The sequence below is a fragment of the Pan paniscus genome, chromosome 6 (genome assembly GCF_029289425.2).
Source record: "Pan paniscus chromosome 6, NHGRI_mPanPan1-v2.0_pri, whole genome shotgun sequence".
NCBI classification, from domain to species: domain Eukaryota; kingdom Metazoa; phylum Chordata; class Mammalia; order Primates; family Hominidae; genus Pan; species Pan paniscus.
In genome coordinates, this window is record NC_073255.2 from 185910263 (window position 1) to 185925389 (window position 15127).

Consider the following 15127-nt stretch of genomic DNA (forward strand, 5'->3'; position numbering starts at 1 on the left):
TGGTTATAAGGCCACCTCAATAAAGAACTTTGCATCTGTCCTGGGATGACAGAAGACTTTGTTTTTCTGGCAAACCATTTCTGGTATAAGAACAATGTCCTTCTGGTTTCAGTACTCTGGTTTCTAGAGAATTTATGTTCTGTCTGGTTCTCCATGCCTGGTTTAATATTTTGTTTGGTCTGTGCATTAGTCTGTTCTTGCATTGCTATAAAGAAATACCTGCGACTGGATAATTTATAAAGAAAAGAGGTTTGATTGGCTCACAGTTCTTCAAGCTGTACAGGAAGCATGGTGCTAGCACTGCTTGGCTTCTGGGGAGGCCTCAGGGAACTTTCAACAATGGCCGAAGGTGAAGGGGAAGGAGGCACTTCTGTGGCTGGAGCAGGAGCAAGCGGGGCGGGGGAGGTGCTATACATTTTTTTTTTTTTCCAGTTTCCAAATGGTTATTTTATCAGATTTTTTGAACATTTAATTTATCCTGTTTGCAATCTAAAGTAGTTACCTGAAGTTTGCTGTTTTGTGTGTATGTGTGTGTTTACTTTTATTGTATATTTTTCTAAACTCTGGCGTAATTTTCTGGGGGCGTTCAGACTGCCAAAATACAAGTCAGGAGAGGGCGTTTTCTTTGTGCTGCCAATTCTGATCATTTAAATTTTGGTTTGGTTTGTGACTTTTTTGTTTTTGAAGTCTGCGTTATTTGTAACAATTGTACTTACATTTTTCTATATTCTCTAACGCCAGAGTTTTCTTTTTCTCCCCCCTCCCCCCCACTTCTACATTTACAGTTGAACCATATTATTAGGAAAGGCGCCTTACTGAAAAGATCAGGATAGGAGCTCTGACCATTCGTCAGTGTTTCCCTAGAGTAAAAAAAAAAAAAAAAACGAAAAAACCAAAACCTAAAGAGCGTCTTTCCTCTGTGTTTTTTTTTTTTTTTGTTTTTTTTACATCTCTTGTGCTGCATCAGTAGACAGAACTTGGGTTCGTTTTATGAAATGCAACATCTAACCCCTTGTTTTCTGGGAAAAAGAAACTGTAATGACTTGAACTTGAGAATGTGGATACCGCCTCACTCTCACACACTCATTCTCAGACTGTAAAAAACCCCTCACCCTCCTTCTAGCCGGCAAGCATACAGTACCGTGTGGCAAAGGTACAGGGAAGGTGGGCTTGAGACCCAGGCTCCATCTTTCTCCTCAGTAGCAAAGGCCAGGCTGCCTTTTACAACAAAGCACCACAGCTGAACCCAGTCCCGCCTCCTCCCCGAAACCAGGCATTCCACTCGGCACCGGCCAAAAGACAGAAAAACTACTTCTAGCCTCTCCTGGGAAGAGATAGCTTTTCTTTTCTTCTTTTCTTTTTTCTTTTCTTTTCTTTCTCTCTCTCTCTCTTTCTTTCTTTCTTTTTTTATATGTAACTCCATTGTTTTTCTCTTTTCCAAGATAGCCAATGTTATGGTTTTCTTCGAAGTCAGTGCTTACTTAGCTCACTAACAGTGCTGCTGTTGGCGGCGGCGGCTGCGGCGGCTGCTGTGGCAGGATTTTCAATGTGGTGTGTTTTCAAGCCTCACTCACTCATCCTCTCATTCCCAAACATTCAGCATCCGTGCACACTCCTCACTTCCAGGTTTTTCAAAAGATTGGAGATTTCCAGTGGGGGTCCTCAGGTTATCATCCCAGTGGTAACAGATCAAGCTTGGTCCTTCAGTTTCCTCAATTCTTTTGTTGCCCATGTAGCAAGGGTTTTTGCTTGTTCGTCTTCGATCTCCGCCCTTCAGTTAACAATTCATGGATCAGTGGCCTAGCTTCTACTAATTTCAGTACATCCTTCCCAAATGCTGTATATAAGTCCCCTATTAGTCCAGCAGCACAAGCTACTACTCCGTCTGTATGATCCTCATCTCCAGCAATGTGGTCAATGAAAAGTTCTCAAGAGAACTCACTCACTCACTATCATGAGAACAGCACCGAGGGGATGGTGCTAAACCATTCATGAGAAACCACCCCCATGATCCAGTCGCCTCCCACTAGGCCCCTCTCCAACATTGGGGATTACAATTTGACACGAGATTTGAGTGGGGACACAGATCCAAACCGTATCAGTCTGCATACTTGGCTTAAAATTTTTATGAACACTCTTACTTTTGGTTTCATTTTGGTCAGGTCACATGTATCTGTAAGTGATTTGGCTCTTTTCTCCCTTGTTTCTGAACATGTTCTGAGAGGAAAAAAAAAAACATTCTAAATGGTGGGCATAAGATGACCAATTAAAAGCTACTAGGTGGTCACTGCTATCTGTCATGCCAGTTCAAATTACTCACATTCTTTGACAGGATTTCTAGGATTTATTTTTGCCCTTGAGAGATAAACAAGAAGTGGAACGCGATTATCAAATTCTAAAGGCATACCACAAAAACCTTCCTTTGGGATTCCAGTCAGCTGTATTATAGTTGATTCTCATGCACATTTTAAAACTGATGGGCAAATTACACCAAGAAAAATGTAGAGCACAAATGGTCATTATTCACAGGCTCTAAGAAAACTGCAACCAACTATAGGGTTAACATGTAGATTCTTCCAAGTTCTCTGTCTACTTTTTTCTGCTTATTTTGACTCTGATGACTTTTCTCCTGGCATTAGGATGAATTCACTGGTTATGGCATTCCAGCCTCTCTCTCTCTCTATTTAAATATATATATTTATGTATATTTAATAAATATATTTAACATATATATTAAATATATATTAAATATTAAATATATATAATATTATATATATTAAATATATATACTTAAATAAAGATAGGGTCTCACTCTGTCACCTAGGCTAGAGTACAATGGCATGATCATAGCTCACTGCAGCCTCCAACTCCTGGGATCAAGTGATCTTCTTGCCTCAGCCTCTTTTTTTTTTTTTTTTTTTTTTTTTTTTTGAGACGGAGTCTCGCTCTGTCGCCCAGGCTGGAGTGCAGTGGCGCGATCTCGGCTCACTGCAAGCTCCGCCTCCCGGGTTCACGCCATTCTCCTGCCTCAGCCTCCTGAGTAGCTGGGACTACAGGCGCCCGCTACCACGCCTGGCTAATTTTTTGTATTTTTAGTAGAGACGGGGTTTCACCGTGTTAGCCAGGATGGTCTCGATCTCCTGACCTCGTGATCCGCCCGCCTCTTGAGTAGCTAGGACCACATTTGAGTACAATCACACCCAGCTAATTTTGTTATTTTTTTGTAGAGACAGGGGCCTCACTATGTTACCCAGGATGGTCTTGGACTCCTGACCTCAAGCCCTCCTCCTGCCTCAGCCTCCCACAGCTGGGATTATAGGCATGAGCCACCATGTCCTGCCCCTAGCCAAGATTATTTAAAAAGGAGTCTTAAAGGGCTTTCAAATCAATAGCTTTACAAATTACAATAGCTCCATGACAACTAACAACCTAGACACCTTTTGGAAATGAAAATTCAGGTTTGCCCAACTAACAACTACTCAAGGTGATGGAAAAATTAATTAAAGGATTGACATTCTAAAAGAAAAGAACTAAATAAATATTTATAAAAGTTAGGCTACCAGATCAAACAAGTCAAAACCTTGAGCTCAGAGTAATAATATAAGGAAGGTATCTCCATCCAGCATAAAAATTGCTTTACCAGCCAGGCACGGTGGCTCACGCCTGTAATCCTAGCACTTTGGGAGGCCGAGGTGGGTGGATCACGAGGTCAGGAGATCAACACCATCCTGGCTAACACGGTGAAACCCGTCTCTACTAAAAATACAAAAAAAAGTTATCCAGGCATGGTGGCGGGCGCCTGTAGTCCCAGCTGCTCAGGAGGCTGAGGCAGGAGAATGGCATGAACCCGGGAGGCAGAGCTTGCAGTGAGCCAAGATAGTGCCACTGCAGTCCGGCCTGGGCAAAAGAGCAAGACTCTGTCTCAAAAAAAAAAAAAAAAAAAAATTGCTTTACCACATAGGGGCAAAGCAATTAAATGAGCACTCACAGAAAATATATAATAATTAACCCAAATACCTTTTAGTTTATGTGACTTACATAAATCTTTGATAAATAAGCTAGTTTTAATTTGTTGATAAAAATAGAAAGGCCTTTAAAATGGTCAGCATATACTTTTGCCTGGGTTTGCTGGCCAGATAAGATTATTTTATTTTATTATTATTTTTTGAGACAGTGTCTTATTCTGTCATCCAGGCTGGAGTGCAGTGGCATGATCCTTGGCTCATGGCAACCTCTGCTTCCCAGGTTCAAACGGTTCTCCTGCCTCAGTGTCCTGAGTAGCTGGGATTACAAGTGTCTGCCACCATACCCAGCTAATTTTTGTATTTTTAGTAGAGACAGGGTTTTGTCATGTTGGCCAGGCTGGTCTCGAGCTCCTGACCTCAGGTGATCCACCTGCCTCAGCCTCCCAAAGTGCTGGGATTACAGGCATGAGCCACTGTGCCTGGCCTGGCCAAATGGGATTATATTTGCCTCTGCTAAATGGTTTAAGGTCATAAAACTAGAAGCCCTGCCCCCAAACAGAATAATCTTTTTTTTTTTTGTAACTCTTTGATAAATAAGACTAATTTAACATTGTTGATTTAGTAAAAACAGTTGTATCTTCTGAGGTATTGGCAAAATATCCACATATGTAAAGTTACTTGTTACTCAGGTGAATACCTGATATTCACAGGCTACAGAAAAGGGCTAACAGGGAAATGACTTAAAATGATGACTAGTTATGTCTACTATTTTAGTTTTCGTAAGTAATCTGGGTATAATTGTTTAAAATAAATCAATATAAATGGGATTCACATTTATAAACTTTTCATGCAATTTGAAATCTTAACATTATTAAATTAAGTGATACTAAATGTCTGGGTTATTTTTAAGTAAGACAAAATACTAAAACATACATTGCTAAACATAAATATAAGTTTATTCTCGGCATCTTAAATTTTATAGGAAGACTAAATAAATTTAGATCTACTAATACAAAATAAAAATTGTGTTATGGGGAAACATACTTCTAAAAATTATAACATGGTTCTCCATCTATAAAATACTAATATGTGACAGGCAGCTCAAAATTTTTTGCTTCCTAGGTTTTCACTAGAATTTAAGGTTACTAAGAGTTAAAAATTCTAATTAATATATATGATTCTGTCTACAAAGTACACAAAAATCATTTGATGAGAAAAATTAGAAGGGCTTTAAAAATGTGTTCTTTATTGAGAAAAAAACAGTAATTTTGTCTAATTCAGAGATTATTTAAAGGCTGTTTCAAAATATGTGTTTAGGAATGAAATAGAAGCAATATAGAAAGTAACCAGTAAGTAGGAGAGAGAGATGAAGAAACTAATAGGTATGGAACTGTAATTTTGGTAAGGAAGGTTAAAAAGAAAAGAGAATAATTTTATATGAGAAATAATCTTGTGTGGTATATTTTTGTCCCAAAGTAAAACGACTACTTATTTGGGAAAGAGGAAGTATAGGACAAAGCAGAAGGTCTAAGCATGTCATGGAAGGTCTGTGCAAGTCGTGAAAGGTTTGTGAAGGATGCATTTATGAAAGAACTTTTTTGTGTGTGATCAAGTAGGCTATAATTAGAAGGGAATTATTAAAATTATTTCTAAACATTGAGGTTTTATGTTAAAAATTACTAATACAAAACTAAAAATGTGATCCCTTATGTTAGAACAAGGTTTTCTTGAAGTAAAATTACAAGAAGTTTTGATTTTAATTATGAAATGTTTAACAGCTGTATTCTAAACTGCAGCCTCTTCCTGTTTTATGGTTTCTATTTATGTCACATTTTGTCCTGAGATTTATTTAATTTCCCTAGTTTCAGTTGAAAATGCTGTCTTCATCATTTAGAATGGTAATTTTATTTCTTGAGGTAGAGTTTTCCTCTACCTCAAGGTTCATATCTCAGAAATTCAACTTCCCAGGTTCATATCTCAGAAGTTCAACTTTGGCTGTGTCTCCCTGCAGGTGATTTGCAAGTAATATATTCATCTTTTTGCCTGGCTGGGGTGATAATTTTAACTTTTTCATCAGCTCAGTTCTCTAGTTCTAACTCTGCTGGTATGGCCTGACACTGAAATACTTATCTTGAAGGTCTAGAAGAGAAATGTTTTTGTTTAATATAACTTGATTTCTTGATGTTTCTGAATTGTTCCATATAACCAGGAACTTCCTATGCTTTTTTTTTTTTTTTTGAGATGGAGTCTCACTCTGTCACCCAGGCTAGAGTGCAGTGGCGTGATCTCGGCTCACAGCAAGCTCTGCCTCCCAGCTTCATGCCATTTTCCTGCCTCAGCCTCCCAAGTAGCTGGGACTACAGGTGCCCGCCACCGTGCCCGGCTAATTTTCTGTATTTTTCAGTAGAGACGGGGTTTCACTGTGTTAGCCAGGATGGTCTCGATCTCCTGACCTCGTGATCCACCTGCCTCGGCCTCCCAAAGTGCTGGGATTATAGGCATGAGCCACTGCACCCGGCCGAACTTCCCATGCTTTTACCAAGAGCCATGCATTCTGCTGCTCAAGATACTAGTTTTTTGTTTACATTCCTCTATAATGTGTTGTACACTCATAACCTTGGACACACAATCTTATTAAGTTTAAAGAGCTTTTTCATCAGGTTCAACTTCCATGTTATATAAGTGAGCTTCCTGTAAGAATAAGCAATCACATTTCAGGATGTTTGTCTGATCTTTTTGGTAACTGTTCTAAGAAACAATCTTTATTAGGTTTTTGATTACTTAGGAAAACTGAGCTTTGAAAGCTTTAAGTCTACAAAAAATCCATGTAACTTTCTGTATTGCTTTTGAAATTTTTGACTATCACTATGGTTAAATGAATGACTATTATTTCACAGTGACCTGTAATCCTGTTTTAATCAGGGGTTTAAAAAGTTTTGGCATCTTTGACAGGCTTTCCCAATGTAAAAATTCTAAATTAAGTCTTTTTGATCTTGAATTTGCTTTGCGATTTTTCCAGTTGAGCCCCAGGAGAGCATCAAAAGATGTATCTCTCATTTTTATAGAGATAGTAAATGATTAGGCTTGTTTGGTAAATTATACAGGATGCTTTGTCAGATGATAAGTGATGCTAGATTTTTTCAGTCACATTTGTGATACGTTATTTTAATTTTTATTTTCTTGAGATGGAGTCTAACTCTGTTGCCCAGGCTGGAGTGCAATGGTGTGATCTCAGCTCACTGCAACCTCTGCCTCCTGGGTTCAAGGGATTCTCCTGCCTCAGCCTCCTGAGTAGCTGGGATTACAGGTGTGTGCCACCACACTTGGCTGATTTTTGTATTTTTTGTAGAGACAGGGTTTCACTGTGTTGGCCAGGCTGGTCTCGAACTCCTGACCTCAGGTGATTCACCCACCTCAGTCTCCCAAAGTGCTGGGATTACAGGTGTGAGCCACCACACCCAGCCACATTTCTGATATGTTATTGACCTAAATGTTCCAAAATTGTATTAAACTCTTAAAAATATAATGTCATTAGACATAATTTGGGTTATGTTGTATGCCACAAAAATAACCAAATTTCTGTGTCAATTGCTGATGATAATGAACTTACATCAGATTTTTAAACATGATTATTTTAAGTTTTTGTCATCCACAGTTATTGTTTTGATTTTTCTCTAAAAGCATTTGGAATCAGATTCATGGAGGAGACTCTAACAAGTACACTTAAATATGGGCTTCTAATAATTTTAAGATCAATTAACTCAATAAAAATCTTTAGGCCAGGCGCAGTGGCTCACGCCACTGTGGCCAATCTTTTCCCTCCAAAATGGGACCAGAGCAGCAGTTTGGGACAGGTTCATCTCAGCACCAAGGAACGTAATCCTAACTACAGAATGATTTGATCAGCAATGCTTTTAGAGAAAGACCTTGATCAAAAGGGGGAAAGGTGGAAGTTGTCAGAATCAAAATGGAGTTAATTGTATTAAAAACTCTGACAAGCCAGGTGCGATGGCTTATGCCTGTAATCCCAGCACTTTGGGAGGCCGAGGCGGGCGATCATGAGGTCAGAAGATCAAGACCATCCTGGCTAACACAGTGAAACCCCATCTTTACTAAAAATACAAAAAACTTACCCATGTGTGGTGGCACGCGCCTGTAGTCCCAGCTACTCAGGAGGCCGAGGCAGGAAAATCTCTTGAACCCAGGAGGCAGAGGTTGCAGTGAGCCGAGATCACACTATTGCACTCCAGCCTAGGTGACAGAGTGAGACTCCATCTCCAAACAACAACAACAACCAAAAAAAAAAAACAAAAAACCAAAAAAAACCTCTGACAATTAGAGCTGGAGGAGGCTATAAAAAGGAAGGGAGGGTTATTTTTAAAAAAATTTTTTTGAGACTTTGTCTCACTCTGTTGCCCAGTCTGGAACGCAGTGGTGCAATCTTGGCTCACTGCAACCTGTGCCTCCCAGGCTCAAGCAATCCTCCTGTCTTAGTTTCCCAAGTAGCTGGAACTACAGGCACATGCCACCACATCCAGTTAATTTTTAAAATTTTTTGTGGAGACAAGATCCCTCTATTATTGCACAGCCCAGTCTCGAGCTCCTGGGCTTAAGTGATCTTCTTGCCTTGTCCTTCCAAAGTGCTGGGATTACGGGTGTGAACCACCATACCCAGCAAAAGGGAGAGTTCTTATGCATGAATGCCTGATAACAAGAACTATCACAAAAGACTGCAAAATCCGTAACTTTGCACAAAGCCCGTTGCAAACTTACACACACAAAAATGCTTCTATAGGGACATCTGTTCAGTTGCTGCCTGTCCAGCCTTGCACTGGTGCTGCCCTTGTTATTTATCCTTGTAGCCAAGAATTAAAACAATTATATAATCCTCACTTTTCCTTTAATAACCTTTGTCTTCCTTTACCTCCCTGAATATGCAAATAGTTTACTATGGCACACATCATTTTCTTTTAGAGAGTCTCACTTTCTGTTGCTTAAGTTGACAAATATCTTGAATAATCAGAAAATAAAGGCAGTAAGATGAGAATAACTTCCATCTTTCTTCTATCAATTCCAACCAAACAGTTTCCGTCTGTCTTCACATAATCTGCCTTTCCCTCTGTTGTAAGGAGGGGTTCCTATTCTTACCCAAGGCCAACCTATTACTTGTGAATTAAATTCCACCCCTTGCTCCCTTAAGGACCACATCATGATGATGTCTTTACTCTCCTGCATCATTTGTTCCCTCTCTACGGTATTATTATAAGCATATAAACATGCTTTACTATCATTCATCTTTTAAAAGTTTCTCTTGATTCCATGACCCTCCAGTTCCTGTTCAATTTTTCTGCTATTGTTTTCCTGAAAAACCACTCAAATTAATCAGCTGTTTTCATCGACCTCACATCCTTGCTCCCATTCCAATCCAGCTTTCATTTCACCTGATCCATGGAAACAGCCTTCATTAAGCTTATTGATAGCCTATATTTGTTAATATTTTGCCAGTGCCAGGGGGCAATTCTCTCTCCCTGTTTACTTGGCCTCTCATGCTTTTGCAATCCTGCATATGCAGCTCCAACAGGCTTGGACTCTCCTCTTTGAATGGTAAAGGTCCTCTAACTCCGGGGCCCAAGTGTGATGATGTGCAGATATTATCTGGCAGGACTCAAGTAAATTGTTCTAGTTCCTGCCTTACTTCTCAGCACACATCTGGCCACTGCTGAACAGAGACATGACAGAGCATCAACAGCAAGACCCTTTGACAAATTCACTGTTCATCGCAATGCTCCTCCAAATAGTAAAGAATTGGAAATAACCTAAATGTCCAAACTCAATGGAATAGTGAGTCAAAATGTATCAAGGTACAAGGCCTTTAATAAAGGTGACCTTTCCTTGTCTACCCAGCCTGGGGGCTGATGTTAGCTCCTTCCCTGCTCCTGTCCCATAGAGCCTGAGGCACACCCTTGGCTACTTCATGCCCTTAGGGCCATTTCCTGGCAGAGTTACTCCAATAAGTCTCCACTCAGTGTTATAGAGGGTGGGAAGAGATGACATAGTAGAGAGAGAGGGCTGGAGGTTCAGGTGTGGGGAGGAGTCAGCCAGTGGCCTGACTGCGAGGGCAAAGGTGCCTATGCAAGGCTGTTGAGGGAGAGGTTCCATCTAGGCAGGGTTTGGGGCCCAGGACACTCAGTTAAGGGTCCAGTTTTAGCTCCTTCAGCAGAGCTGGCTGGCTGAAAGTATCATGATCTTGGGCCAACAGAGGGAGGCTACGGTCAATTCTGGCATGTTGAAGTGGCCTTGAGAAAACAAAAAAACATGGTAAATATGAAATTACTTCAGAGAGACTGGCAAACTTGGTACAAGCAGCCCATGGGTGCTGCGGACCCTCCACAGTAGTTCTGGATAAATTCACTACTTACCCAAAGTCCTTGTGAGCTTCGTGGACTTTATTGGAGACTGTGTCTATGGGAGAGAAGATGGATGGGGTGTGGCATTGGGAAGGGTTGATAGGTGAGTTAAAGCCTTTTTTGGCTTGTCTACCAGTGGTGGTGGGGTCTCTTTTGGCTCTGCCCCCCATGCAGGACCCAGCTGTTCAGATGGGAGTAAGCTCCCGCCCGTATTGCCTCCCTATTCTTGCTGCCCATGCAGAGCCACCCGCCCTCTGAAACGAATCTTGAAACCCAGCCTCCATACCCTGCATGGCTCACAGCTACTGACCACGGTGTTTCCCCAGCCCCCCGATCAATTTTCTTCTTAAGGGAATCTGAAACTGTTCACCTTATTTCTCCTCAATATTTAGCATATTGTGGGGGATCAACCCCACAATCTGACTCATGCAGTAGAAAGTGGGACAATAGGTCATCTTGTGTCTCAGGGTGTGAGGTTGTGGCCAGGTCTCGTTTCAGACCTGCTAGTCTATCTATGCAGAGACTTCTCTGCTCCTCAGCACCCTAGTACAGGAAGGCAGGAGGGGAACTAGGCTTCTGTTAAGCTGGGACAGTCAGTGACTGCCCACTGCAGGGCAGATGGAACAGGGGTGGCAGAGGTAAAGATATGCCTGGCACATGAAATATGGTCAGGTGTTCACAGGTAGACCAGGGAGTGAGTGATGGCAGTGAGGGCCAGGCTATCATGGGCAGGCTCCCCACACCCCTCAGGAACATGGCTGTGAGTCCAGAAACAGCCATCAGCTGCACAGTTGTAAAGGTGAAATTAAGATGTAGGACAAGGCCTGGGGGTATAGCTCAGGGGTAGAGCATTTGACTGCAGATCAAGAGGTCCCTGGTTCAAATCCAGGTGCCCCCTATTCCTTTTAATCACTGAAGTAGTGCTGGGATTTCTGCCCCTTCTCCCCACATGTGACCATTAGTGTGCTTTATTTCATGATAAAATTTAGTGTCTGGATCAGGACAAGGTCTAAGAATCCTCCCCTGATCATCACCCAGATAATATAATAACTACTAGGGTCACATTTGATTGAAGAGGCTGACCAAGTTAGCCCAGACAAGCCCCACCTCTGGGTCTCTTGCCCTTCATGGTCTATATGTGGACTTCACTCTTTCTCGGTATCTCATTTCCTCAACCTCACCGTAATCTCCAGAAAGAAGGCACAGACTATCTCTTTGATCTTGCTACTACTGTGAAGTATGAAGGAAATATATGCAGCTTCCTACTTCCCAGAGGCAACTATAATAATTTGAAAGCAATGTCAAATTTGTCTCTTTTCTCTGTCTGTGAATTTCTTGAGGGTGCTGCCTCTACCACAGATTCTGGCCATCTGATTCTCCCTTCTTCTCTCCTAACACTTCTTATTTCTTACCCTGGGTCAGTATTTCGTTGATGAGAATACCTACTTTATATTATATTTAAAAATTCAGATAAAATATTTAAGACATATAAATGGCTGTAACAAATCTTCAGAGGATTCTCTACTTTCCTTGATGAACAAAGAAATCTGAAATAATCTTTTATATGAGGACAAATAAAAATTCAGAAAATATGAAAAACATCTCATTAAAAGTATCAAAGAGCTAACACAGGAAATACCAGATGTAGATTTGGAAATGATGGGAAGCAGAAGTTTAAATCTCCTTACTAAAAGCTGCTTTGGCCCTGAGTGTATTTCTCAGTTCAGAAGAGGCAGCTGAGAAGCTGAGTGGAGCTTTTGGGAACCTCTCAAAACTAAGGAGATAGAAGTCAGAATTCTGGGCCCAACTACAGTACAGACATTGATGAGACCAACTCTGACTTTGGACTAGGAACTCAAGGGGTAAGAGTAAATGGAAAGAAATTCAGCCACTGTAAGAATTTGTGGCTAGGCTTTTTAACGTTTGAATGGCTCAGGAAAACTCAAACCTTGAAATTATATGAAGGTGTCCTGATTGCTCAGATACTTGGAAAAAGCAAATAAAGGAAGATATTATTATCCCTGGCCTTAGATTAGTTCTACAAATACAATTTTAAGTAAAATTTTAGCATACAGTCAAAGATAACCAAATACACAGGGAAGCAAAAAGCTATGAATGAGAATAAACAGAAATAACAGACCACAGAACTAAACAAAGGGACTTTGGATATTAGAACTACCAGAAACATTATAAAATAACAATGTTACTGTGTTGAGGGAGATAACAGCCAACCTTGAAAATTTCTTTTTTTTTTTTAGTATTTATTGATCATTCTTAGGTGTTTCTGGCAGAGGGGGATTTGGCAGGGTCATAGGACAATAGTGGAGGGAAGGTCAGCAGATAAACATGTGAACAAAGGTCTCTGGTTTTCCTAGGCAGAGGGCCCTGCCGCCTTCTGCAGTGTTTGTGTCCCTGGGTACTTGAGATTAGGGAGTGGTGATGACTCTTAACGAGCATGCTGCCTTCAAGCATCTGTTTAACAAAGCACATCTTGCACCGACCTTAATCCATTTAACCCTTAGTGGACACAGCACATGTTTCAGAGAGCACGGGGTTGGGGGTAAGGTTATAGATTAACAGCATCCCAAGGCAGAAGAATTTTTCTTAGTACAGAACAAAATGGAGTCTCCTATGTCTACTTCTTTCTACACGGACACAGTAACAATCTGATCTCTCTTTCTTTTCCCCACATTTCCCCCTTTTCTATTCGACAAAACCGCCATCGTCATCATGGCCCGTTCACAATGAGCTGTTGGGTATACCTCCCAGACAGGGTGGCGGCCGGGCAGAGGGGCTCCTCACTTCCCAGACGGGGTGGCTGGGCAGAGGCACCCCCCACCTCCCGGACGGGGCGGCTGGCCAGGCGGGGGCTGAAAATTTCAAAAGGAAATTTAAAAGCATGAAAAGTAACTTAGGAGATTTGAAAAGAAGACAAAATATAAATTTTATGTCTAAAAATATAATTAACTAAAATTAAAAAACTCAACGAATAGGTCTATGCTCTTCTTGATAAATAGATTAAGCCAGTGAGAAAAATCAGTGAACTAAAACATTGGGAGGAAAAACTATCCATCATAAAACATGGAAAGACAAAAGTATGGCAAACACAGAAGATAAGGTAATTAATATAGAAGAACAGAAAGAAAAAAGACTAAAGAAAAGTGAACAGAGCCTAAGGGACCCATGGGACACCACAAGTGGACCAACATATGCATTGTGAGACTCCCAGAAGAGGAAGGGAGAGAAAATGGGACAGAGAGAATATTTGAAGAAATAATAGTTGAAAACTATTGATGAAAATTTTGATGAACTTTCATTGATGAAAGACATAAATATAAAAATCTAAGAAGCTCAGCTGGGCACAGTGGCTCATGCCTGTAATCCCAGTACTTTGGAAGGCTGAGGTGGGTGGATCACTTGAGGTCAGGAGTTTGAGACCAGCCTGGTCAACCTGGTGCAATCCCATCTCTACTGGAAAAAAAAAAAAAAAAAAAAGGCAGGCGTGGTGGCACATGCCTGTAATCCCAGCTACTCAGGAGGCTGAGGCATGAGAATTGCTTGAACCCAAGAGGCAGAGGTTAAAGTGAGCTGAGATTACCCTGCTGTCATTCTCTCCTGTGCAGCTGTTCTCTTGCGCAGTGGTCGTTTATCTCCATCCACCTTCTCTCCTACCTAAGTGCATGCCACCACCTGATGGAAGATTCGTGGACATGGGGATGAGGCCCCTGAGGCCCCAGAACTATCTTTTCAGTTGTGAACTAAAGGCCAACAAAGATTATCACTTTAAGGTGGATAATAATGAAAATGAGCACCAGTTACCTTTAATAACAATCAATTTAGGGGCTGGTGCAATGGATGAATTGGACATTGTTGAAGCAGAGGCAATGAATTACGAAGGCAGTCCAATTAAAGTAATACTGGCAACTTTGAAAATGTCTGTACAGCCAATGGTTTCCCTTGGGGGCTTTGAAATAACACCACCAGTGGTCTTACAGTTGAAGTGTGGTTCAGGGCCAGTGCATATTAGTGGACAGCATTTAGTAGCTGTGGAGGAAGAAGCAGAGTCAGAAGATGAAGACAAGGAGGTTGTGAAACTCTTAAGTATATCTGGAAAGCAGTCTGCCCCGGGCGGTGGTAGCAAGCTTCCACAGAAAAAAGTAAAACTTGCTGCTGATGAAGATGATGATGGTGATGATTTTGATGATAAGGAAACTGAAGAAAAACACCAGTGAAGAAATCTATATGAGATACTCCAGGCAAAAATGCACAAAAGTCAAATCAGAATGGAAAAGACTCAAAACCACCATCAACATCAAGATCAAATGGACAAGAATCCTTCAAAAAACAGCAAAAAACTCCTGAAACACCAAAAGGACCTAGTTCTGTAGAAGACATTAAAGCAAAAATGCAAGCAAGTATAGAAAAAGGTGGTTCTATTCCCACAGTGGAAGCCAAGTTCATCAGTTATGTGAAGAATTGCTTCCAGATGTCTGACCAGGAGGCTATTCAAGATCTCTGGCAGTAGAGGAAGTCTCTTTAAGAAAATAGTTTAAACAATTTATTTAAAAATTTTCATCTCATTTCATTTCTGTAACAGTTGATATCTGGCTGTCTTTTTTATAATGCAGAGCGAGAAATTTCCCTACCGTGTTTGATAACTGTTGTCTAGGTTCCATTGCCAAGAACGTGTTGTCCAAAATGCCTGTTTAGTTTTTAAAGATGGAACTCTGCCCTTTGTTTGGTTTTAGGTATGTA

General features: G+C 40.9%; 1 protein-coding gene and 1 non-coding gene across 2 annotated transcripts; both read left to right on the forward strand.

The window, feature by feature from the left end:
- Positions 1-11198: 11198 nt before the first annotated feature.
- On the forward strand, positions 11199-11270 carry TRNAC-GCA (transfer RNA cysteine (anticodon GCA)). Its single transcript has one exon. It is a non-coding gene; the product is annotated as a tRNA-Cys (tRNA).
- A 2095-nt stretch (positions 11271-13365) lies between these two features.
- On the forward strand, positions 13366-14897 carry LOC100968268 (nucleophosmin-like). Its single transcript, XM_063606155.1, is given in 2 exon segments — positions 13366-14593; positions 14596-14897. Coding segments are annotated over 2 exon segments (843 nt in total). The 5' UTR covers positions 13366-14052.
- The last annotated feature ends 230 nt before the right edge of the window (positions 14898-15127 follow it).